Source organism: Macaca nemestrina, chromosome 1, assembly GCF_043159975.1.
Source record: "Macaca nemestrina isolate mMacNem1 chromosome 1, mMacNem.hap1, whole genome shotgun sequence".
Lineage (NCBI taxonomy): Eukaryota > Metazoa > Chordata > Mammalia > Primates > Cercopithecidae > Macaca > Macaca nemestrina.
In genome coordinates, this window is record NC_092125.1 from 61,867,669 (window position 1) to 61,890,754 (window position 23,086).

Below are 23,086 nucleotides of genomic sequence, written 5' to 3' on the forward strand. Positions count from 1 at the left end.
CTTTCTGCACCAACTGAGACTGGCAGAAAGAAGGTGAAACTTCAGAATGGCTACTTGGGGCTAGGCAGCTGTGTCCCTATCTCCGCCACTGTTTGGTTTCTCCCTAGGCTTTTTCAGAGAGAAATGTTTTCCTGTGTGTAAGGGTTAATGGCCGTGAGATCTCTTAATCCAAATGAATGAGAAGTAAAGAGCATATATTACAGTAGGGGAGATTTACATTAGCAAGAAGGAAGATTTTAATAACTACTTACCTGTCTCTTGTTTTGGGTTGTAAATTCCTTAAAGATAGAGAAGGCTGCAGCTTGCTAGAGGCAATTCCCTAGCATAGTAGTAGGATCTGGCCAAGCAAAAAGCAATAAATACCAAGTAAGGACTGGAGGAAGAAGGAAGGCTGTGGTTAGACAGGCCCTCTCTAAATGCACTCTGCATATGAGAAAGTGGCTTCTCCATCACTTGCCTCTGCATTTTCCTGTCTTACCACTTTCTTTCAATGGAGGGGGAGAATGGGGAGTGGGAAGAAGAAATAGAAGGTTGCTACTTCAGTGGACATATCCCTCAAGGAATAGTTTTTTTGTTTTTTGTTTTTTGGGGTTTTTTTTTGAGATGGAGTCTTTCTCTGTTGCCCAGGCTGGAAGTGCAGTGGCACCATCTCAACTCACTGCAGATTCCACCTCCTGGGTTCAAGCGATTCTCCTGCCTCAGCCACCCAAGTAGTAGGGACTACAGGTACACACCACCACGCCCATCTAATTCTTTTATTTTTAGTAGAGATGGGGTTTCACCATGTTGACCAGGCTGGTCTCGAACTCCTGGCCTCAAGTGATCCACCCACCTCGGCCTCCCAAAGTGCTGGGATTACAGGCATAAGCCACCGTGCCCTGCCAGATAATAGTCTTTTGCCACTGTTTATTCTGTGATTCCACCTTTCTGTTTACCACAATCATAATCAGCACATTTCTGCACTTTATACAGCTGTGTGCAACTTACCTGGGGGTCTTGTTAAGGTGTAGATTCAGTTCAGAGGGTCTGGTGTGGAGCCTGAGATTCTGCATTCCTAACAAACCCCCACAGGATGCCAACACCGCTGATTCAGTTTGCACACACTGGATGGTGGGATCCATGCTGCCCACCATAGCAGCCGCTCACCACATGTGACTGCTGCAATTTAAATTAATTACAAGTAAATAAAGTTAAAAATCCAGTTGCTGGGGCACATTTTAGTTGGTCACGAGCCACATGTGCTAGCAGTGGCTGTCATATTGGACAGCACAGATAGAGAACTTCTTACGTTTCACAGAAAGATCTACTGGACTGAGTTGGCCTAACCTCTTTGTGTCCATTCTAGTGCCCAGCTAATTTTAACTGCTGTGAAATCTCTTGCATATAAACTATACATGGATGAGATGAATTACAGGGGCAGAATCAAACACACAGGTCTGAAACATTAAATATACCCCACCTAACCCTTGTACTATTCTCCTAATCCTTACCTTGTTTTTTTATTGTTGTTTTTGCTTATTTGTTTGTTTGTGAGAAAGCCTCACTCTGTCATCCAAGCTAGAATGCAGTGATGCAATCTTGGCTCACTGTAACCTCCACCTCAGGGGTTCAAGTGAGTCTCCCGAGTAGCTGGGATTATAGGCATGCACCACCATGCCTGGCTAATTTTTAGTAAAGACAGGGTTTCGCCATGTTGGGCAGGCTAGTCTTGAACTCCTGTCCTCGAGTGATCTGCCCCTGGCCTCAAGTAATCCCATGGCCTCAAGTGATCTGCCAGCCTCAGCCTCCCAAAGTGCTGGGATTACAGGTGTGAGCCACTGCACCTGGCCCCTGCCTTGTTCTTCTTAGAGAGTACAAGCTACCTGATGGCTGGCCACTAGTCTCCTTTGTTGCTTTATTTTATATGTTAGGCCAGTCCAGGAATAGGGTGAGGCAAGTCAGATGCCTTCCACCACCTGAAGAGTGAGTTCCTTCTTAATTTTGCACCCTCAGTGGCTTGCTTCTCCACCTGAGTCCTGGCCCTAATCAAGTAAAGTACAGAAGAATTTGCTTTCATTGATATCATCATCTCTAGCCTTGCTTGGAGGCCCCTGAATCATCTGGCCCTTGGGAAAAGCAAAAACCAAAACCAGACAATGATTTAAAGCAGAGCTTTTCCCAAATATTGTGCCACAGTTAGGGACAGTTGTCCCCAGATACTGATTCCATCAGCCCTCAAAGCATTCAGGCAGCACCCATGGCAATCAGAATCCCTAGGCCAGTCGGTTTTGACCTTCAGCAGATTCTTTCATGTACTGTAATGTGTAGGGTCACCAACCGTCCAAGTTTGCTTGGGATTTTCTCAATTTTAGCAAAACCCCACATCCCTGGAAACTGTTCAGTAGTCTCGGGATGGTTTGGTCACTCTACCAATGGGCCATACCAAAGACCTCTCAGTACTTTCATTTCGTCATCTTTAAAAAGGGAGTGATAATAGTAACCTATTTCACAGGGTTGTTGTGAAGTGCTTGCCTGGCCCACAGTAGGTGCCCACATAAATATTTACTGTTATTGGCATCTTCTATGTGTGCCATGACAAGAGAAAGTTGGGAAGCACTGTTCTAAGAGTTAGCCATGCAGGTGATACACTAGCACCACAGAGGCATTGCTGTAAACAAGGTGTGAATTGTCCAGCATTCGGAGGTTAGTAGGGGAGAAGTCAAAATTGATAAACTACTAGGAAATTGACAAATACAGTCATGACATTATGAATCGTAGGGAGAGGGTGGGTGTGGAATAGGATCATAGAATGCTGTTTCAGGAAACAGATCAACCCCCTGATTTATGAATGAGGAATTTGATCTAGGAAACAGGCCCAGAGAGGGTCAATGACTTGTCCAAAGCCACAAGTCAAGTTAGTGCAGTGCTGAGAATAGAACCTGTGTCTTTGAAATACGAAACCAGTGTTTGTTCCTTATGCTATAATGTATAAGCAACAGAGACTGGGCGGGGATTTTAGTAAGTCTTCCTGGAGATGGTGGTTTTAACAATTGGCAACAAAGGCTACAACTGATGCCATTCTATCTCTGGCTAGGGCCCTAGGAATGCCCTCAGGCCTGGGTTCATGTGACTTGTTTCTCTGGACAGGTCTGCTCATGTCTGCTCTCACAGTTTTCATCCTGATTCTATACTTCGTGATTGACAACTTTGTGATAAATCGCAGACCATGGCTCCCTGAGTGTACTCCCATCTACATCCAGTACTTTGTCAAGTTCTTCATCATCGGCGTCACTGTACTGGTGGTGGCTGTGCCAGAGGGGCTGCCTCTGGCTGTCACCATCTCACTGGCCTACTCTGTGAAGGTGAGACTGGAACAATCGTATCTCTTCCTTTAGGATAGAGATGGGAGGAAAGGGTACCATGTAACCCTTAGTGAAAAGATAAGCCATTCTATCATCTGTAAACTTTGGCTGGTGCCTCACAAGAGCAGAAGTCCCTGGTGTTAATGGAAGGACCATCTCTGTCAGATGCATCAATGTTGAAATGACCCTGTAGAACCTTCAGAGAATGACAAAAATGGTATCTTGGATTTTTTTTTTTTTTTTAAGACAGAGTCTCACTCTGTCACCCAGGCTGGAGTGCAATGGTGCAACCTCGGCCTCCCAGGTTCAACTGATTCTCGTGCCTCAGCCTCCCAAGTAGCTGGGATTACAGGTGTGCACCACCATGCCCAGCTACTTTTTGTATCTTTTGTAGAGATAGGGTTTCACCATGTTGGCCAGTCTGGTCTTGAACTCCTGACCTCAGGTGATCTGCCCACCTCAGCCTCCCGAAGTGTTGAGATTACAGGCATGAATCACCGCACCCAGCCAGTATCTTGGATTTTTGTGTGGGACTGGAAGATGAAATATGGAGAGATATTGGCTAGGAAATGGCTTTGACCTATATTTAGGAGAGTCCAGTTAGTCCCCCCTCAAGTCTTTTCTCCTTTGTAGAAAATGATGAAAGACAATAACCTGGTGCGGCACTTGGATGCTTGTGAGACCATGGGCAATGCCACTGCCATCTGCTCTGATAAGACGGGCACGTTGACCATGAACCGAATGACTGTGGTACAAGCTTATATTGGGGGCATCCATTACCGTCAAATCCCAAGCCCTGATGTCTTCCTGCCCAAAGTCCTGGACCTCATTGTCAATGGCATTTCTATCAACAGTGCTTATACCTCCAAGATTCTGGTAAGCATCTCCTTTGCCTAGACACTCAGAATGGGTGGTTGGTTGGAAGGGAACATCCATTTTCTCTGAAATGAACCCGCTTATTGTTTACACTGCCTAAATTGCCATCCCTAAATTCTCATCCCAGGTGAGAGTGAGCTCCATTTCTCACTCTGGAGTGAACATGTTTGGGTGAGACTATGGAAAAGTACCTGGGAGTCAATGGAGGGTTCAGGGCAAGGGCCTGTAAGAATCTATGGCCAGGAAATACCCTCCCAACTAGCATGTAAAGGCAATGTCTCTAAGGAGGGCAAGTAGAATGTATCCCAAAGTAGAACTGGGCTTATCAGAAGTAAATTACTCACTTTCTAGAAACAAGCACAGAGTATTAGAATAAGACCCACACAAGGCGAGACACCAGCACTACCACTAGAGCAAACTACAAAATCCCTAAGCCCCGGATGGCACAAGGATCACAGTTACTACTGACCACTCTCTGCCTATCCTTGAAAAAAAACAGGCTGGGCATAGTGGCTCACGTCTGTAATCCCAGCACTTTGGGAAGCCAAAGTGGGAGGATCGCTTGAGCCCAGGAGTTTGAGACCAGCCTGAGCAATATTGTGAGACCTCATCTCTACAAAAATAAACAAAATTAGCCAGGCATGATTGCGCACCTGTAGTCCCAGCTACTCAGGAAGCTGAGGTGGGAGGATCACTTGAGCCTAAGAGGTCAAGGCTGCAGTGAGCTGAGATCACACCACTGCAGTCAAGCCTGGGCAGCAGAGCAAGATGCTATGTCAAAAAGAAAAACAAAAAAGATGCCAGGTGCGGTGGCTCACGCCTGTAATCCCAACACTTTGGGAAGTCAAAGTGGGCAGATCCCCTGAGGTCAGGAGTTTGAGACCAGCCTGACCAACATGGTGAAACCCCATCTCTACTAAAAATACAAAAATTAGTTGGGCATGGTGGCAGGTACTTGTAGACCCAGCTACTCGGGAGGCTGAGGCAGGAGAATCACTTGAACCCGGGAGGTGGAGGTTGCAGTGAGCCAAGATTGTACCACTGCACTCCAGGCTGGGCAACAGAGCGAGACTCCATCTCTAAAAAAGAAAAGAGGCCGGGCGCGGTGGCTCAAGCCTGTAATCCCAGCACTTTGGGAGGCCGAGACGGGTGGATCACGAGGTCAGGAGATCGAGACCATCCTGGTGAACACAGTGAAACCCCGTCTCTACTAAAACTACAAAAAACTAGCCGGGCGAGGTGGCGGGCGCCTGTAGTCCCAGCTACTCGGGAGGCTGAGGCAGGAGAATGGCGTGAACCCGGGAGGCGGAGCTTGCAGTGAGCTGAGATCAGGCCACTGCACTCCAGCCTGGGCGACAGAGCGAGACTCCGTCTCAAAAAAAAAAAAAAAGAAAAGAAAAGAAAAAAAAACAAAAAACAAATGTTATTTCCTCCATGAGCTCCAGGTATATAATGTGAAGGCTTTGTAAATGAGTTCGTTCCTCCCTAAGTTCTCTGCCTTGTCAAGGCATCTTACTCACTAGTGCTGTGTATATTTCTTCTCCCAGCCTCCAGAGAAGGAGGGAGGCCTGCCTCGGCAGGTGGGAAACAAGACCGAGTGTGCCCTGCTAGGCTTTGTCACAGATCTGAAGCAGGATTACCAGGCTGTGCGTAATGAAGTGCCCGAGGAGAAGCTCTACAAAGTGTACACCTTCAACTCAGTGCGCAAGTCAATGAGCACCGTCATCAGGAATCCCAGCGGTGGCTTCCGTATGTACAGCAAGGGCGCCTCTGAGATCATCTTGCGCAAGTGAGCACCCCTGACAGCTCTGCTTCCCTTCAAGAGCCTCTCCTCAGGAAGGCATGGGTGCACACCCCACACTGAACCCATGCGGATGAGGGAGCCCTCCAGCCAGGTGGTGCCATAATAACTAATATCCAAGCGTCTATTCAAGCCACGCATGTTATTTAAGTGCTTACGGTGGCTTGTTGTATTTAATCCTCACAACTCAGGAAGGTGGGTACTGTGATGATCCCAGTTTTACAGATGAGAAAACAGAGATATAAGGAAGTTAAGTATCTCACTCAAGGTGATACAGCTGACAGTGGCACAGCCAGGATTCAGACCTGGACGATCCTCAGTTTCCATTTCCTAATCTGAAAACAGAGAGAGCGGTACTCAGCTCCTCACTGTAACTAAATGATTCAATGTATGTAAAATGCCTTGTACATAACAAGTACTAGAAATGTTTGTTCTGTGTTCTCTTTTCCTTCTCTTTCCTTCCCATTCCCATTTCTGATTACAGGGAATTTATGTAACTTTAAAAGTGACTATTCGGCCAGGCGCAGTGGCTCACGCCTGTAATCCCAGCACTTTGGGAGGCCGAGGCAGGCGGATCATGAGGTCAGGAGTTCGAAACCAGCCCGACCAACATGGTGAAACCCTGTCTCTACTAAAAAAAAAAAAATACAAAAATTAGCCGGGCATAGTGGTGCGCACTGTAATCCCAGCTACTCAGGAGGCTGAGGCAGGAGAATCGCTTGAACCCAGAAGGCAGAGGGTGCAGTGAGCCAAGATCGCACCACTGCACTCCAGCCTGGGTGACAGAGTGAGACTCTGTCTCACCAAAAAAAAGTGACTATTAATAGATTACCCATAGATCATCAAAAGTTGACCCTACTTAGGTATAGGGCCAGTAGGGCTGAATTAACCAGTACCCCAACTTGGCTTTAGCCACCTTCTTTTAATCAGCACATTCTTGTATAGGAAACCTCCCCCTAAACCACCACCACACAGTGAGCACTATTCTGAATACTCGGATTGAAAAAGTCTCTCTGCCTTCAAGAAGTTCAAAAGAGCAGGGGATTCACAAATGACTCGAATTGCATTCACATATGGGTAAGAATAGATGACATGGGAGAATCCTACTCTCTACCTACCTAGACCTTACTCCATCCACAGCCCACCCACCTTGGAAAGAGGGACTCCGCTGGGTGATGGACGAAGGAAATGTTTGGCCACGCTTAGAGCAATGTCTTTAGGAATAATACAGAGTGGCCAAAATGTCTGTCAAGGATTGTAGAAACGTATTGAGTGGGAAGGGAGACACCGTGTTCTTACTGTGCGCCTCCCCAGGTGTAATCGAATCCTGGACCGGAAAGGGGAAGCAGTGCCATTCAGGAATAAAGACAGAGATGATATGATACGCACTGTCATCGAGCCCATGGCCTGTGATGGACTCCGGACTATCTGCATAGCTTACCGGGATTTCAATGACGCAGAGCCCTCTTGGGACAATGAGAATGAGATCCTCACTGAACTGACCTGTATCGCAGTGGTGGGCATTGAGGACCCTGTGCGCCCAGAGGTGAGAGGGTGGGAAGCCACCCAGGAGTCTCAGGAAGTGGAGTACTAGTTCCCTTTCTAGTTGTGACCCCAGGCAGGTAACCTAACTGCTTCTCACTTACAGGGATAGATGTTTCTGTGCTTCCTGCTTCAGAGGACTGCTGTGGAGTACCAGTTTGATAGAATGTGGCATTCCTAGGGTTAATGCTGTCTGAGTGTTCAGAAGCAAAGGGCTTATTGGGCTCATTATTTGACACTTAAGTATTGTCAGGAGATTGATTTAATCAGGACACCAACTTTGTCTTTAGCTCCCTCCTTTCAATCAACACATTCTTTTTGAGTAACTGCTGTGTGCTGATAACTATTCTAGACACTAGGGGATTGAAAATCTCTGCTTCTAAGAAGCATAGACAGATGGACTATTAATTGTCAAGGCCCAGAGGCATGAGAGGGTGTCATGCATGTGGGAAATTACAAAGAGCTGATATGGTTGGAGCATGGGCCAGGTGGGTGGAGAGTGGCAGAAGCTTCTGCTAGAAAAGAAAGCAGTGGCCAAATCGCAAAATGCCATCCATGCCCTGCCAAGGAGTCTCGATTGTGAGTGGAGAGCAAGTTTTTACACCTGGCTCCCAAAGCAAATTTCCCCTTCAACTCGTGGTGCAATAGGGCAAATTCAAATGTGACTGCTGTAGGTAGGACAGAAGTGAGGTGGCACCTAACAATATCAACATGACCAGACCTAGCCCATGCCACATGGCACCACTTCTAGGGTGCCTCTCTCCTGTCTGCCACAAAGGGACAGACGTACAGGGACAGCTTACCAGGGTCACCACCCTCATCTGCACCTTTCCCCTTTCTTCACTCTCTGAAGGTGCCAGATGCTATTGCCAAATGCAAACAAGCTGGCATTACTGTCAGAATGGTGACAGGTGACAACATCAACACAGCCCGGGCCATTGCCACCAAATGTGGCATTCTGACACCTGGGGATGACTTCCTGTGCTTAGAAGGCAAAGAATTCAACCGGCTCATCCGCAACGAGAAAGGCGAGGTGGGTCCTGGGTAGGGGGATCCAGGACCTCCCCTGACGAGGAAAAGGCGGGTTCCAGCATAAGACATCTGGGTCATGTGCGGGAAAGTGGGTGTTTTCTAAAGTGAAAGCTACTTATAGTGAAACATCTCCTTGTACCAAAGCCGCTCATATGGTAACATTGGGAGTTGCTGGCCGGGCACGGTGGCTTATGCCTGTAATCCCAGCACTTTGGGAGGCCGAGGCGGGTGGATCACAAGGTCAAGAGATCAAGACCATCCTGGCCAACATGGTGAAACTCTGTCTCTACTAAAAATACAACAATTAGCTCGGCATGGTGGCATGCACCTATAGTCCTAGCTACTGGGGAGGCTGAGACAAGCTTGAACCTGGGAGGCGGAGGGTGCAGTGAGCCGAGATCGCACCACTGTACTCCAGCCTGGGCAACAGAGCAAAACTCCGTCTCAAAAACAAAAAAATGGGAGTTGCTTGTGAATGAAGCTGGTGAGCTCACTAGCTATCTTTTGAGACAGTGTCACTAATTTTTCATGTCTTTCTGCTTTTTCAGTTTTTTTTACTGACTTCCCGCTAGCCCACCCCTCCTGTGTCCCTGCCCTTTGGCTAACAGTGGCTAAAGGAGAATGTGGTCTGGCAGTGGCACAGATCCAAGCTTCCTGAGCTACATAGAAATCATACCTAAGACCTCCGAAGCACCACTTTACCCACCCGAGCCAACAGCCAACCCTGGCCCACCTCCCGTTAAAGGTCTGGGAAATGGGGGATTGGCTCCCAGGTAGGGACTTGGGAGGAAAAAGAAAAAAAGCAGGGCCTGAATGGTCATCATCCCTGAATCTACCCTTGGAGACTGGTTGGCTGTTTAATCTCTGCTGAAGCCAGAATAACACTGTCATGTGGGACTGTGGCGTACCCAATCTCCCAGTGGCTCCAAGTATATGGAGAAGCAAGACTTTCCTGGATAGCTTTTCTGAGTTTGACTGATCCAGGTGTGGTCTGGTGTTGGCAGGTAGAGCAAGAAAAGCTGGACAAGATCTGGCCTAAGCTTCGGGTCCTGGCGCGATCTTCTCCCACTGACAAGCACACTCTGGTGAAAGGTGAGGTTGGCTTCCAAATAGGTGCCTGCAACAGCTGAAGGCAGGCCAGGGCGAAGACAGATAAGAACCACCAGCCAAAGTCACTCTCCTGTCCAAATAGGGAGGTCCTAGGAGATCTCCCAGGCTATTTGGGGAGAACATACAGTTAGCAAACATCCGAGCCCTTGGTGAGTATGACACACAATAAAGTTGTTGGGTTTTAATTTTTTTATTTTTTGTTTTTATTTTTGGAGACAGAGTCTTGCTCTGTCACCCAGGCTGGAGTGCAGTGGCGCAATCTCGGCTCACCGCAATCTCCGCCTCCTGAGTTCAAGTGATTCTCCTGCCTCAGCCTCCTGAGTAGCTGAGACTACAGGCGCCCACCACCATGCCTGGCTAATTTTTGTATTCTTAGTAGAGACAGGGTTTCACCATGTTGGCCAGGCTGGTCTTGAACTCCTGACCTCAGGTGATCTGCCCACCTCAGCCTTCCAAAGTGCTGGGATTACAGGCGTGAGCCACTGCACCTGGCAAGTTGTTGGGTTCTTAAAAACATGATCATGTCTTATTTACCAATAGTACTGTGAACTAGGCAGGGCAGGTATTCCCATTTTACAAATGAGGAAGTTTGAGGCTGAGAAGACAAGTAACTTACCCAAATTGCCCAGCTGGTAGGTGGAAATGGTGCAGTTTGACCCCTAGGTCTCTGCCTTGAAATCCATCCAATGTGTTATTCATAGCTGCCTTAGGGTACCAGATGAGGACAAACGTAGTTCAGTGCTACCCATGAAACAACTTACTGCCCTTGGGTGGTTCCTGTAGAACCTCTAGGAAAGGGAAAAGGGAAGGAAAGAGGAAAGTAGAAGGAGTGGCGGGTGGTAGAACTGAGGGGTGAGGGAGACCAGAAAACCTTACTGTGGTGTGTCTGTTTCTCCCAGGCATCATTGACAGCACTGTTGGGGAACAGCGGCAGGTTGTGGCTGTCACTGGTGATGGCACAAATGACGGACCTGCTCTGAAGAAAGCGGATGTTGGTTTTGCCATGGTAAGCTCAGCACAGCGTCTCTCTGATTGCAAGCTGCCTTCTCCATCAGAAAGCCAGGTCCAGCTTCTGGTTGCCTGCTGCTTGCTACACCGGCATAGCCCACGGGGTGCTTTTTTGTCCAACTCCATCTCTCCTATCTACCTGGTCAATCGTTATATATGTAATTGGGGACCCATCAAGTATGAAGAGTAGATCAGAGGGAGGGAAGTCATGAAGGATCATATGCAGGAAAGCCAGACCAACATAAACTTGCCCATAAACATGTGATGTTGTCAACTGGGCAAACTCTAGAAGATTCATGTTTCCTATGGGAAGCGCACTGTGTGGCTGGCACCACTGGGTACTCTGCTTTTCACTTCTGAGGCCAAGAGCATCAGAATCACTTGGAAAGTTCATTTAAAATCACATGTTCCAAGGCTCCGTATTTCTGTTTTTCATTTAACTTTAGAATTATATATTTCTTTTTATTCCACTTTTAGAAGAAATAATAATAAATAATAATTTTTAAAAGAATTATAGATGTCTAACTTCCTAATTTATAACTTTCGAATTTTATTTTATTTATTTATATATTTATTTATTTATTTTGAGACAGAGTCTCACTCTGTCGCCCAGGCTGGAGTGCAGTGGCATGATCTTGGGTCACTGCAACCTCTGCCTCCCGGGTTCAAGCAATTCTCCTGCTTCAGCGTCCTGAGTAGCTGGGGTTACAAGCATGCACCACCACACCCTGCTAATTTTTGTATTTTTTAGTAGAGATGGGGTTTCGCCATTTTGGCCAGGGGGTGTCTCGAACTCCTGCCCTCAAGTGATCTGCCCACCTTGGCCTCCCAAAATGCTGGGATTACAGGCATGAGCCACCACACCCAGCTTCTAATTGTATTTAACTTCCCTGATTTTATGTTTGTATCCCTTAAGCTGAAAATTTTGATTCCTAATGGCATTAACATGATTATTTTTTGTTTTATTCTAAAATATTTCAAGTGGTTACAAAATATCAATAGTATTAATAATACAATTACTCTGCCAAAAATAATTCGATATTTTTCTTATAGTTCCTTTTATCCATAGGTATATGCTACCAGGAATGTGCCATCAAATTATTGTTTTTAAGGCATTTGTAACATTTTTTTGTGTGCACTTGTGCCACCAAGTGGCGACCAGATCATTTATATCATGTTACTTTCCATTTTAGAGATTGCTTTTTAGGCCAGTGTGGTGGCTCATACCTGTAATCAATCCCAACACTTTGGGGGGCCAAGGGGCAAGGAGCACTAGAAGCCAGGATTTTGAGGCAGGCAATATAGTGAGACTCCCATCTCTAAAAAAAAATAAAAATTAGCCAAGTGTGCTGGCACATACCTGTAGTCCCAGCTACTCGGGAGGCTGAGGTGGGAGGATTGCTTGAGCCCAGGAGTTCAAGGCTGCAGTGAGCCAAGATCACACCTCTGCACTCCAGCCTGGACAACAGAGCAAGACCCTGTCTCAAAAAAAAAAAAAAAAAAAAAAGAAGCGAGAGAAATAAAATACATGATTCTAAAGTCAAATGTGCAAAACAAGGTATATTCATAGAAATCCGGCTTCTACCCTCGTTGCCTTTGCCTTGTTGCTTACCTCTTAATTCAATAGGTAATTTTTTTCTATCATTTTTGGTTTATTCTTCGGTTTGCTCCTTTAAAATATAATCAAATGCGGGCCCGGCATGGTGGCACATGCCTGTAATCCCAGCACTTTGGGAGGCCAAGGCGGGTGGATCACCTCAGGTCAGGAGTTCAAGACCAGCCTGGCCAACATGATGAAACCCCTGTCTCTACTAAAAATACAAAATTAGCCCAGCATGGTGGTGCATGCCTATAATCCCAGCCACTCAGGAGACTGAGGCAGGAGAGGAGACTCACTTGAACCCAGGAGTCTGAGGTAGCAGTGAGCCGAGATCACACCACTGCACTCCAGCCTGGGCAACAGAGCAAGACTCTGTCTCAAAAAATATAAATAAATAAATAAATGTAATATATTTATGGCCTGCCCCCTTAGATAAGTGATACCATACCATAAACTCTTTTTTCTACCTTTCTTTCTCCACTTAACAACATAACTTGGAGATTATTTCATAATAGTGATTATAAAGCTGGGCGATATAGAGAGACCCCCATGTCTACAAAAAATTTAAAAATTAACCAAGCAGGATGAGCAAATGCCTGTAGTCCCGTTACTCAGGAGACCAAGGTGGGAGGGTCACTGGAGCCCCAGATGCAGAGCTTGCATTGAGCTGAGTGCCACTGCACTCCAGCCTGGACAACAAAGCAAGACCCTGTCTCGAATTTTTTTTTAATTTAATTTAAAAAGAAAATTTTGAACAAAGATGAAACTTTGGAACTGTGCTGCCATACTACTGCTCCTAGAACAAATGCAGAGTTTCTCAACAGTGTCGGAATGACATGAGCTTAAATGAGATACTGGCAGTGGCAACAGAAATGTAAGAATTTGGAGGTAGAATAGACAGGATTTGCTCTCTACCTTTTAATTAGTTTCTAAGGTTGAGGGAGTAGGAGGGGAGGGTGCAAGGGATATCACAGATGACTGTAATTCCCAGTCTGGGCTCAACAGTAAGGTTGGTGACATCAGGCCCCAGCCATCCTTTCTATAGAGTGACAGTGACACATTTGCTCTTTGTTTTCTTTTGTGTGGCTAGTGTGCCCTGTAGTATTTACACCAAAGTCTGAAGCTTCCTGGAGGTCAGGAAACGGAGCCTGGGCTTTATCCACTCCCTCACTATTTTCCCTCCCGTCTTACCTCAGGGCATCGCAGGCACAGATGTAGCAAAGGAGGCTTCAGACATCATCCTAACAGATGACAACTTCACTAGCATTGTGAAGGCAGTGATGTGGGGACGAAACGTCTATGACAGCATCTCCAAGTTCCTGCAGTTCCAACTCACTGTCAACGTGGTGGCCGTGATTGTAGCCTTTACTGGAGCCTGTATCACTCAGGTGAAGGGGGTGTGGGTGGGCTGAGACGGGAGGGATGAGTCAGGGGCTAAGGAATATGGGGTGGAGGGTACGGTGTGTTTACTGAAGAGTAAAGACAGGGTTTCCCTGTGACGTTGGGACAGGAGTTAGCTCTTCTAAGTCCGCTGTCTTCATCTGCTTATGTGGAATGATGGTAACTTACAGGCCTTCGCTTAGCACTTACGTGTCAGCCACTATAATAAGCATTTATATGCACTATCTGTATTCTTCAAAAATGACCTTGTGAGGTAGGTATTATTATCCCCATTTTACGGGTGAGGAACTTGAGGCTCAAGGAAGTTAAGTAAGTTTCTCACAGTCACTCAGCTAGGAAGTGGCCAGATTCCAAGTCTAGGTGGGTCGTGGGAGCTAGGCCATCGACAGGGCAAAGGTGGGCTGGTTTCTGAGAAAAGCTAAAAGGACTGGTTCTTCTTCCCACCAGGATTCCCCACTGAAAGCTGTGCAGATGTTATGGGTTAATCTAATCATGGACACTTTTGCTTCATTGGCCCTGGCCACAGAGCCCCCTACGGAATCTCTGTTGAAGCGGCGCCCCTATGGCCGAAATAAGCCTCTGATCTCACGCACTATGATGAAGAACATCTTGGGCCATGCGTTCTATCAGCTCCTTGTCATCTTTATCCTTGTCTTTGCGGGTGAGCCACTTTGGGGGTGGGCTAGCAGCTGGGGTGCTGGTTAGAGGTGGAGGCAGAGAAAGAAGGTAGCGTGAGAGCAAGCACACAGACCAGGAATAAGTGCAGCTTCACCTCCCAGTGCTTCCTGTGCTCTGCTACATGGTGCATTATGCTACTGTACGTACTCATACAGTACTCTTGAGTACAGACAGTACTGTGTGTACCGTGTGTACTGTATGTACTCAATAATAATTTCACAAGGGAGGCTTTATTCTTTCTTTCTTTCTTTTTTTTTTTTTTTTTTTGGAGATGGAGTCTCGCTCTGTTACCCAGGCTGGAGTGCAGTGGCGCTAACTCGGGTCACTGCAACCTCCGTCTCCCAGGTTCAAGCAATTTTCCTGCCTCAGCCTCCCGAGTAGCTGGGATTACAGTCATGCGCCACCACACCCGGCTAATTTTTGTATTTTTAGTAAAGACAGGGTTTCACCATGTTGGCCAGGATGGTCTTGATCTCCTGACCTTGTGATCTGCCCACCTCGGCCTCCCAAAGTGCTGGGATTACAGGCATGCGCCACCACACCCGGCCTGTTTCTTTCTTATAGATGCAAAAAATTAAGTTCAGGTCCCATAATGAGTACATAGTTGCACTAAAATTCAAACCTGTGATTGCCTGACTCCAGCGCACATAGTCTTACTACCATGCTGCACTACATGAGAGCAGGTATCAATGCAGCAAACTGAGAGGGAAGGTAAAATAAGACCAGAACTAACATTTGAAATTTGTAATAACAAGTACAACAAGAAATTAGCCAGGCATGGTGGTGCACGCCTGTAGTCCCAGCTATTTGGGAGGCTCAGGTGGAAGAATCACTTGAGCAGGAAGGTCCAGGCTGCAGTGAACCGTGATCATACCACTGCACTCCAGCCTGGGCGACAGAGTGAGACCCTATGTCAAAAAAAGAAATAACTAGTACAGCTCAGATATTGATCAATTAGAATGGACACCAGCCATAAGCAAGCAGTATAGCTGTACCAACACATTCTGACTCTTAGTTCAGACCACACTTAACCTCCAGTGCTTCTCCTCTCCCCACTAGGTGAGAAATTCTTTGATATTGATAGTGGGAGGAAGGCACCTCTACATTCACCACCCACCCAGCACTATACCATTGTTTTTAACACCTTCGTGCTGATGCAGCTCTTCAATGAAATCAACTCCCGAAAGATCCACGGAGAGAAGAACGTCTTTTCAGGCATCTACCGCAACATCATCTTCTGCTCTGTAGTCTTGGGCACATTCATCTGCCAGGTGAGATTCTGTCTGCAGTTGGGGCAGGAGATCTGGGATGACAAAGGGCAGAAGCTGGGAGCCAGGGTTGCCTACATACCTAGGAAAAGGAATGAGGGAATTATGGGGACTGGGACAGGGCTCCCTACATACCTAAGAAAAGGAATGAGGGAACTGGGGGACTTTGGGATTCCCAATTTGCTTTCTTTTGCCCATTGCTCTAGAATTGGAGCCCAGTGTGTCAAGAGCTCCAGTGCAGGGTAGCATGTTGACTGGAAATAAAATAATACTTCTAAAATCATTTCATGATCTTTCTAAATACACAGAAATTTCACAGAGTGACCAGAAGAAGTGTCGTTCTCTTCTAGTCCCTTTCTGTGGCTCCTGTCAGCCTATATGAAATGTGCATGCACATCTAGTATAGACTCTCCCTGTCCCTGCCTCTTTGTTCTGAAGGGCTTATGATAAAAAGTGTTGTGCAACTCAGAGAAAGAGAAGTAATGGGATTGTACACATATATTACATAGTCAGCCCAGCTTGCACTCCTCCGGTACGAGACTATGAGCTGACTATGTAACAGAAGAGCTCCTGTCCCATCCCTCAGCGGGGTACCTCCCTTTATTTGTCCCCATCCTCAATTCCTTTTTTTAAATTTAATTTTAAAAATGGAGATGGGATCTCACTCTGTTGCCCAGGCTGGTCTCAAACTCCTGGCCTCAAGCAATCCTCCTGCCTCCCAAAGTGTTACTGTGCCTGGCCTTTTTTTCTTTTTTTCTTTTTTTCTTTTTTTTTTGTTTGTTTGAGACAGGATCTCTCTGTCTCTCTGTCACCCAGGCTGGAGTGCAGCCTCAATCTCCCAAGTTCAGGCAATCCTCCCACCTCATCCTCAGTTCCTCACTCCACCACTGTACCTTCTCCTTGTCACTAACTGGCTTTTAGTCACAGGAAGCCTCCAGCTCCCCTAACTCCTCCAGATCGTCTGTGAATCATAGTCACAGTAACTATGTCTGTCTCCCCGTCACAGTGCTCTGTAAAGGCTGTTTTTGTCCATCTCACCTTTGAGATTTCTTCTTTTCCCTTCCCCTGCAAGCAAATCAGGACTTGCACCCAAGGATCCTGAGGCAGTGGGATGATGTGGCTTTGGGGGCCTTGGCTGGAGGGCCAGCTGCCTGTTAGTCATTTCCTTGATGGTGGGCTGCCCCTTTCTCTGTTCTAGATTTTCATCGTGGAATTTGGGGGTAAACCCTTCAGTTGTACAAGCCTCAGCCTGTCCCAGTGGTTGTGGTGTCTCTTCATTGGGATTGGAGAACTTCTTTGGGGCCAGGTGAGTACCGGCACACCCTCTTGGTGCATTCTCACAGCCTGCAGACCTCTCCTCCTCTACAGGAGATGGATCAAGCAACTGTGGAGACCCCCCAGCTCCTCCTCTTCATCTTCTCTTCCTTCCTCCCCACCCCCACTCAAGTTTTCAAGTTCTTGCCATCTCATAGGATCTCAAGGTGGAGTGATCACTTCAGAAGTTTCAGAATTCTTCTCTAACCATGCCTGGAGGTAGAAAAATCCCTTGGCTTCTCTGGGACAGAAACTAAACTTTTCAATGGAATTTTGCTACAAAAAAATAAATATAATAACGGTCTTAGAAATAGAAGAGTTTACAAGACATGTGTCTTTATTCTCATGAGACAGCAACCTGGCTGTGGGCTGCCAGGCTGACATAATTCAGGGCTCCCAGCCTCTTCTGTTTCTTGCCATGGCTTTATCTGGGTGGAATGCTTAACTCTTAACTGAGATAAATTCAGATTTACAAGATCTCTAGAGTAGCAGTGTGGCGTGTGGTTGGACTCTGGGAATGACTGTCTGGGTTTGAATCCAACTCTTTTTTTTTTTTCCTGAGACAGAGTCTTGCTCTGTCACCCAGGCTGGAGTGCAGTGGTGTGATCTTGGCTCGTTGCAAACTGCCTCCTGGGTTCAAGCAATTCTTTTGCCTCAGCCTCCCAAGTAGCTGGGATTACAGGCACCCACCACTGCACCTGGCTAATTTTTATATTTTCAGTAGATACAGAGTTTCACCTTGTTGGCCAGGCTAGTCTCAAACTCCTGACCTCATGATCTGCCTGCCTTGGCCTCCCAAAGTGCTGGGATTACAGGCGTGAACCACCGCGCCCAGCCCAGTTCTCCTTTTTTTTTTTTGAGACGCAGTTTCGTTCTTATTGCCCATGCTGAAGTGCAATGGCGCGATACCGGCTCACTGCAACCTCCCCCTCCCAGGTCCACGCCATTCTCCTGCCTCAACCTCCCAAGTAGCTGGGATTACGGTGCCTGCCACTACGCCCAGCTAATTTTTTGTATTTTATTAGAGACAGGGTTTCACTACGTTGGCCAGGCAGGTCTCAGACTCTTGACCTCAGGCGATCCACCTGCCGTGGCCTCCCAAAGTGCTGAGATTACAGGCCTGAGCCATTGTGCTCGGCCTCAGCTCTCCTTTTTATAAGCTGAATCATCTTGGGCAAGTTACATAACCAATCTGTGTCTCAGTGTCTTCAACTTAGGAAAACAAGGTCATTGTTAATTAGTGAATCAGTTACTATATAGAAAAGACTTAGATTAATGTCTAATACCTTATAAATACTCATTCAAATTTTAAGCTATTAAGATTATAATAGTATCATCAAGTCTAATAGTTGCACTTCTTCCTTAATACCGCTTTACAAACCTCCCTCATCCTCCGCTCTGGCCTGGGCTATGCCTCTCTTTACAGACCCCAGGTCTCTGCAAACAATCCCTTAGTGCCCAGCCACCCAGGTAATAGACACTTTGCCCTAACTGGCCTCGAAGAGCTCTTTCTGGAGCTTCAGGCCTTCCCCCCTAGACCTGCTAGTTATTTATTTTACACCTAGATGCCTCCCTGATTAATTTCTTTTTCTTTTCTTTTCTTTTCTTTTTTTTTTTTTTAAGAGATGGGGGTCTCAGGCCATGCACAATGACTCACGCCTGTAATCCCAACACTTTCGGAGGTCAAGGCGAGCAGATCACCTGAGGTCAGGAGTTTGAGACCAGCCTGGCCAATATGGTGAAACCCCGTCTCTACTAAAAATACAAAAAAAATTAGCCAAGTACGGTGGCACGTGCCCGTAATCCCAGCTACTTGGAAGGCTGAGGCAGAATTGCTTGAACTCAGGAGGCAGAGTGCAATGAGCCGAAATCATGACACTCCACTCCAGCCTGGGTGACAAGAGTGAGACTCTATCTCAAAAAACAAAAAATAAAGAGATGGGGGTCTCACTGTGTTGCCCAGGGTGATCTCGAACTCCTGGGCTCAAGGAATCCTCCTGCCTCAGCCTCCCAAAATGCTGGGATTACAGGCATGAACCGCTGCACCCAGCCCTCCCTAATTAATGTCTGACCCAATTCCCTCCACCCTGTTCTTTTTGGTGAATATATATATTTTTTTAAATCAGTGAGTTCCTAAAGCAGTTTTATGCTTTGGTAAAGCTTGGTGGTTTCACCTGTTGTTTGAAACTCTGTTCTGGCTCTTGCCTCACATGTGGCCATGGGGCCTTATGCCAGACAGCAGCCTTCCTTCTGTATCGCAGCAGCTCTTTCCACATTCAGAAGCAGAGCTCTAGCATTCTTCCCATTTCAAAACACCTGACTCCATATCAGATTGCCCATACAGTCCCTCTTCCCCACGTGAGCCCTGGCTACTCCTCATCTTGTCTGGAAAGAAATGACTGACAGGTGCTGAGCTCACCGGGAAATTTTATTTTGAATTTCAAGCCCAACGTACTGCTCCTTGTCTTCTGATAATACTCATGTGTCCCTTCTTCCATGGACTATCCCATCCACTTCCTCCTCTCAAGCCCAAGAAAACTTTCGATATCCTTTCACGAGAGTTTGTAACACAGAAACTACTTTGCATATGGCAACTAAGAAAGGGGTCATTCATTTCCAATACCCTTCTCAACCCCTTCCCATACATATACGATATCACCATCTTCTCCCCAGACTGTTTTCCCCCAGGTCCTGGTCTCTGTCCCTTCCTACTGCATACCATGCAGTATAGTTACGTTAACCTTAAAAACAGATTGCAAAATGGAACAGAAGAAATGAGACAGAAAGAGAAAAATGAAGTATATGACCAGGCAGATGGCTGGTTGACTACTAGAATATAAGCTCTCTTTTGTGTGTGTTCATAAATACAGAAAGCCTTCCTAAGAGCCTGACCACTGGTGGGCACTTGGAGAATGCTTGCCTGGATGGATTGGTACTTCTGTCCACTGCTCTTCCAGTGGGAAGCGTGGTAGGACAAAGAGTAACCTGCCCAAGGTCCTGGCTCATGTAAGTTGACCGACAGCTCTTCTCACGCTGATTCTGATGTCTGCCTCTTCACTGCACTTGTTTTCAGTTCATCTCCGCAATACCTACCCGATCCCTGAAGTTCCTGAAGGAGGCTGGGCATGGCACCACCAAAGAGGAGATCACCAAGGATGCTGAGGGGCTGGATGAGATTGACCATGCTGAGATGGAGCTGCGCCGAGGCCAGATCCTCTGGTTCCGGGGCCTGAACCGTATCCAGACTCAGGTACTCTGATAGTGGTCTATCCTTCCCTTGGGAGAAGAAGCTTCCCATCTTGGAAGGTGTTGGGAGGGCAGCAGTTCTTGTTGGCCAGCATCTCTTCCCTTCCAAAGGCTCACTACTGATGGGCAGCCCTAGATCCTCAGCTTCAGGACAGATAGGCAAAGGGATCTGTGTGGGGTCCTCTGAGAGGAGAGGAGTCAAATGACCTAGACCATGGGAGGCCATTAGCATAGTCCTTTAGCTCTGGGTTGACCCTAAAGCCCACCCTTCTATCCTCTGTCAAATGGGCAAGCTTCAGCATAAGGTCTCTGATGTTCAGTTTTTCCCTCCCTTCAGAAGGAAGGAGTTAGACAATACCAATACGCCAACATACCCAGCATTCACTTAATCTAGCTTCCACACACGGCCATTATAGGAATAGATGCTATCTGGAAGGGTCTTTGTAAAAGAAACTCACCCTGTTATATCTCTCCCGTTCAAAGTGTAAGGCCATGGTGGGGAACCTGATGGTTTCATGTGTAAAAATGACAATAGTCTGTTGATGTCTGAGCATCTTTTGCAGGATTCAAACTTGGCTTCCTGACAAGGAGGAAGCAATAATTTCTTCAAGCGTCTTCCCTTCTTGCAATTTCTGAAATGGGATAGAAGCCACCCCTGCTGCTCTTATATCCCCTGCCTATAGCCCCACAATAACTGTTTTTTTTTTTTTCCACTTTCCATGCATCAATTGTAACTACTTTCTCCTGGGTGAATGGGCTGATCTAGGCATTGATAATTCTGTCTTCCCCTGCTCTCACCCCACATAGCTTTATTGTTTTAATCCTGAGATTTTCCATCTGAAAAACACTGTAAATTCCAAGATCTCAAGGGTGGTCTCCAGAGAACAGGTGTATTTCTCTCTGCTGATTGGCTGGAGATCTTCTAAATAAGTTATTAAGTTTCACTGTCTAAAACTGGCCTTGCAAATGTTTTAGAAAGTTCCCCAGTGAGCCAGACATGGTAGCTCACGCCTATAATCCCAGCACTTTGGGAGGCCGAGGTGAGTGGATCACCTGAGGTCAGGAGTTCGAGACCAGCCTGACCAACATGGAGAAACCGCGTTTCTACTAAAAATACAAAATTAGCTGGGCGTAGTGGCACATACCTGTAATCCCAGCTACTCAGGAGGCTGAGGCAAGAGAATTGCTTGAACCCGGGAGGCAGAGGTTGTAGTGAGCCAAGATCGTGCCATTGTACTCCAGCCTGGCCAACAAGAGCTAAACTCTGTCTCAAAAAAACAAAAGGCCGGGGGCAGTGGCTCATACCTGCAATCCAGCACTTTGGGAGGCCGAGGCAGGTGGATCACCTGAGGTCGGGAGTTCGAGACCAGTTTGGCCAACATGGTGAAACCCTGTCTCTACTAAAAATACAAGCCAGGCATGGTGGCACATGCCTGTAGTACCAGCTACTTGGGAGACTGAGGCAGGAAAATCGCTTGAACCCGGGAGGCAGAGGTTGTAGTGACCTAAGACCACGCCATTGCACTCTAGCCTGGGTGTCAGAGTGAGACTCATCTCAAAAAAAAAAAAAGAAAGAAAGTTCCCCAGTCAACTCCACCTCCTTAGTATATAAGAGAGATAGATGAAGTGAATATTCTAAACTGCATACCTAGTAGGAACTTATCTCATATAGGCAAGACAACAGATAGAAAAGTGGAAAAGAGGCCGGGTGTGGTGGCTCACGCCTGTAATCCCAGCACTTTGGGAGGCCGAGGCAGGCAGATCATGAGGTCAGGAGTTCGAGACCAGCCTGGCCAACATAGTGAAACCTCGGCTCTACTAAAAATACAAAAATCAGCTGGGCGTGGTGGTGGGCACCTGTAATCCCAGCTATTCGGGAGGCTGAGGCAGGAGAATCACTTGAACCCAGGAGGCTGAGGTTGCGGTGAGCCAAGATTGTGCCATTACACACCAGCCTGGGCAACAAGGCAAGACTCTGTCTCAAAAAAAAAAAAAAAAAAAGAAAAGAAAAGAAAAAGAAAAATGGATTGCAGACTCACTCTGCACCTGACTATACTTCCAGGCGGGTGCTTTTTCTGTCTGCCAGATAAACATTCCAGGGTGCTGTGGCTGTCTCACCTATCCAGGGCGATGCAGCTCCCTGGGGACACAGGTGCTTCCTGGGGAGGCCTGAGCACTTCTCCGTGTTGCTGGCCTCACATCCAACTGGGCAGGCATTGGAGTCCGGGCACTGCCTGGAGCTCACCAGAAGGTGCTTTACACAGTGGTCCTCGGTTTGTCTCTCAGAGGGCTTGGTCACCTCTGCCGTGAGGCTGGACTGCAGCTGTGGTGGCAAGTGACCAGATGTCACTGAGCAGCCTGACCATGGTCTAGGCGGTGCTTGAATGCATCCACTTGGCTTCCTTTGGTCATTGAGTTTCAAGAAGACAGACTCCAGGAGGCGAATTGGCCAGGATCAGGCAAAAACAATCATGCCGGAAAAGTGGCGGAAAAGCTAGAAGCTCTCTCAGTGAAGGAGGAGACCAAGGAGGATGCTGAGGAGAAGCAATAAATTGTCTTATTTTATTTCCTTTTCCTCTCTTTCCTTTCTTTAAAAAAAAAAAAATTACCCTGCCTCTCTTTTTTAGTTTGTTTTTATTCTTTCATTTTTACAAGGGACATTATATAAAGAGCTAAATTTTAAAAAAAGAAAAGAAAAAGAAAAGTGGAAAAGGGCTAGGTAGGGAAACACTAGGGTTCCTTTTCCCTCTCTCGAGTTCCTCCTCCCAGAAAGAAAAATTCCAGCGGGACCTGCACAAAGTGCCTCGTGGCATCCAGAGTCCCCATGCCCACTCCCTACCCCACCCCACCGTCCAGGCTGCTGAGTCCA

At 46.9% G+C, this 23,086-nt stretch overlaps 1 protein-coding gene, 2 long non-coding RNA genes and 1 other non-coding gene across 12 annotated transcripts in view; 2 read left to right on the plus strand and 2 right to left on the minus strand.

Annotated features, from left to right (window-relative positions):
• LOC105484775 (ATPase plasma membrane Ca2+ transporting 4) overlaps nt 1–23,086 on the plus strand; it is a 115,502-nt gene that overhangs the window by 79,477 nt on the left and 12,939 nt on the right. For all 9 annotated transcript variants that reach the window (XM_011746715.3, XM_011746709.3, XM_011746713.3 and 6 more), the window contains 12 exons: nt 3,127–3,341; nt 3,975–4,217; nt 5,765–6,006; nt 7,333–7,564; nt 8,414–8,593; nt 9,597–9,684; nt 10,602–10,708; nt 13,507–13,698; nt 14,159–14,372; nt 15,449–15,660; nt 16,856–16,963; nt 20,045–20,221. In XM_011746715.3, the coding sequence (XP_011745017.1) occupies nt 3,127–3,341; nt 3,975–4,217; nt 5,765–6,006; nt 7,333–7,564; nt 8,414–8,593; nt 9,597–9,684; nt 10,602–10,708; nt 13,507–13,698; nt 14,159–14,372; nt 15,449–15,660; nt 16,856–16,963; nt 20,045–20,221 (2,210 nt within the window). The remainder of the gene's footprint in view (nt 1–3,126; nt 3,342–3,974; nt 4,218–5,764; nt 6,007–7,332; nt 7,565–8,413; nt 8,594–9,596; nt 9,685–10,601; nt 10,709–13,506; nt 13,699–14,158; nt 14,373–15,448; nt 15,661–16,855; nt 16,964–20,044; nt 20,222–23,086) is intronic.
• Nucleotides 142–9,799, minus strand: LOC112427224 (uncharacterized). The gene is made up of 3 exons (XR_003018721.2): nt 9,501–9,799; nt 988–1,158; nt 142–337 (listed from the first exon to the last, which is right to left on the minus strand). It is a non-coding gene; the product is annotated as an uncharacterized lncRNA (long non-coding RNA).
• Nucleotides 15,291–22,747, minus strand: LOC139358234 (uncharacterized). The gene is made up of 2 exons (XR_011612901.1): nt 22,336–22,747; nt 15,291–15,739 (listed from the first exon to the last, which is right to left on the minus strand). It is a non-coding gene; the product is annotated as an uncharacterized lncRNA (long non-coding RNA).
• Nucleotides 22,247–22,371, plus strand: LOC112427287 (small nucleolar RNA SNORA77). Its single transcript, XR_003018793.1, has one exon. It is a non-coding gene; the product is annotated as a small nucleolar RNA SNORA77 (small nucleolar RNA).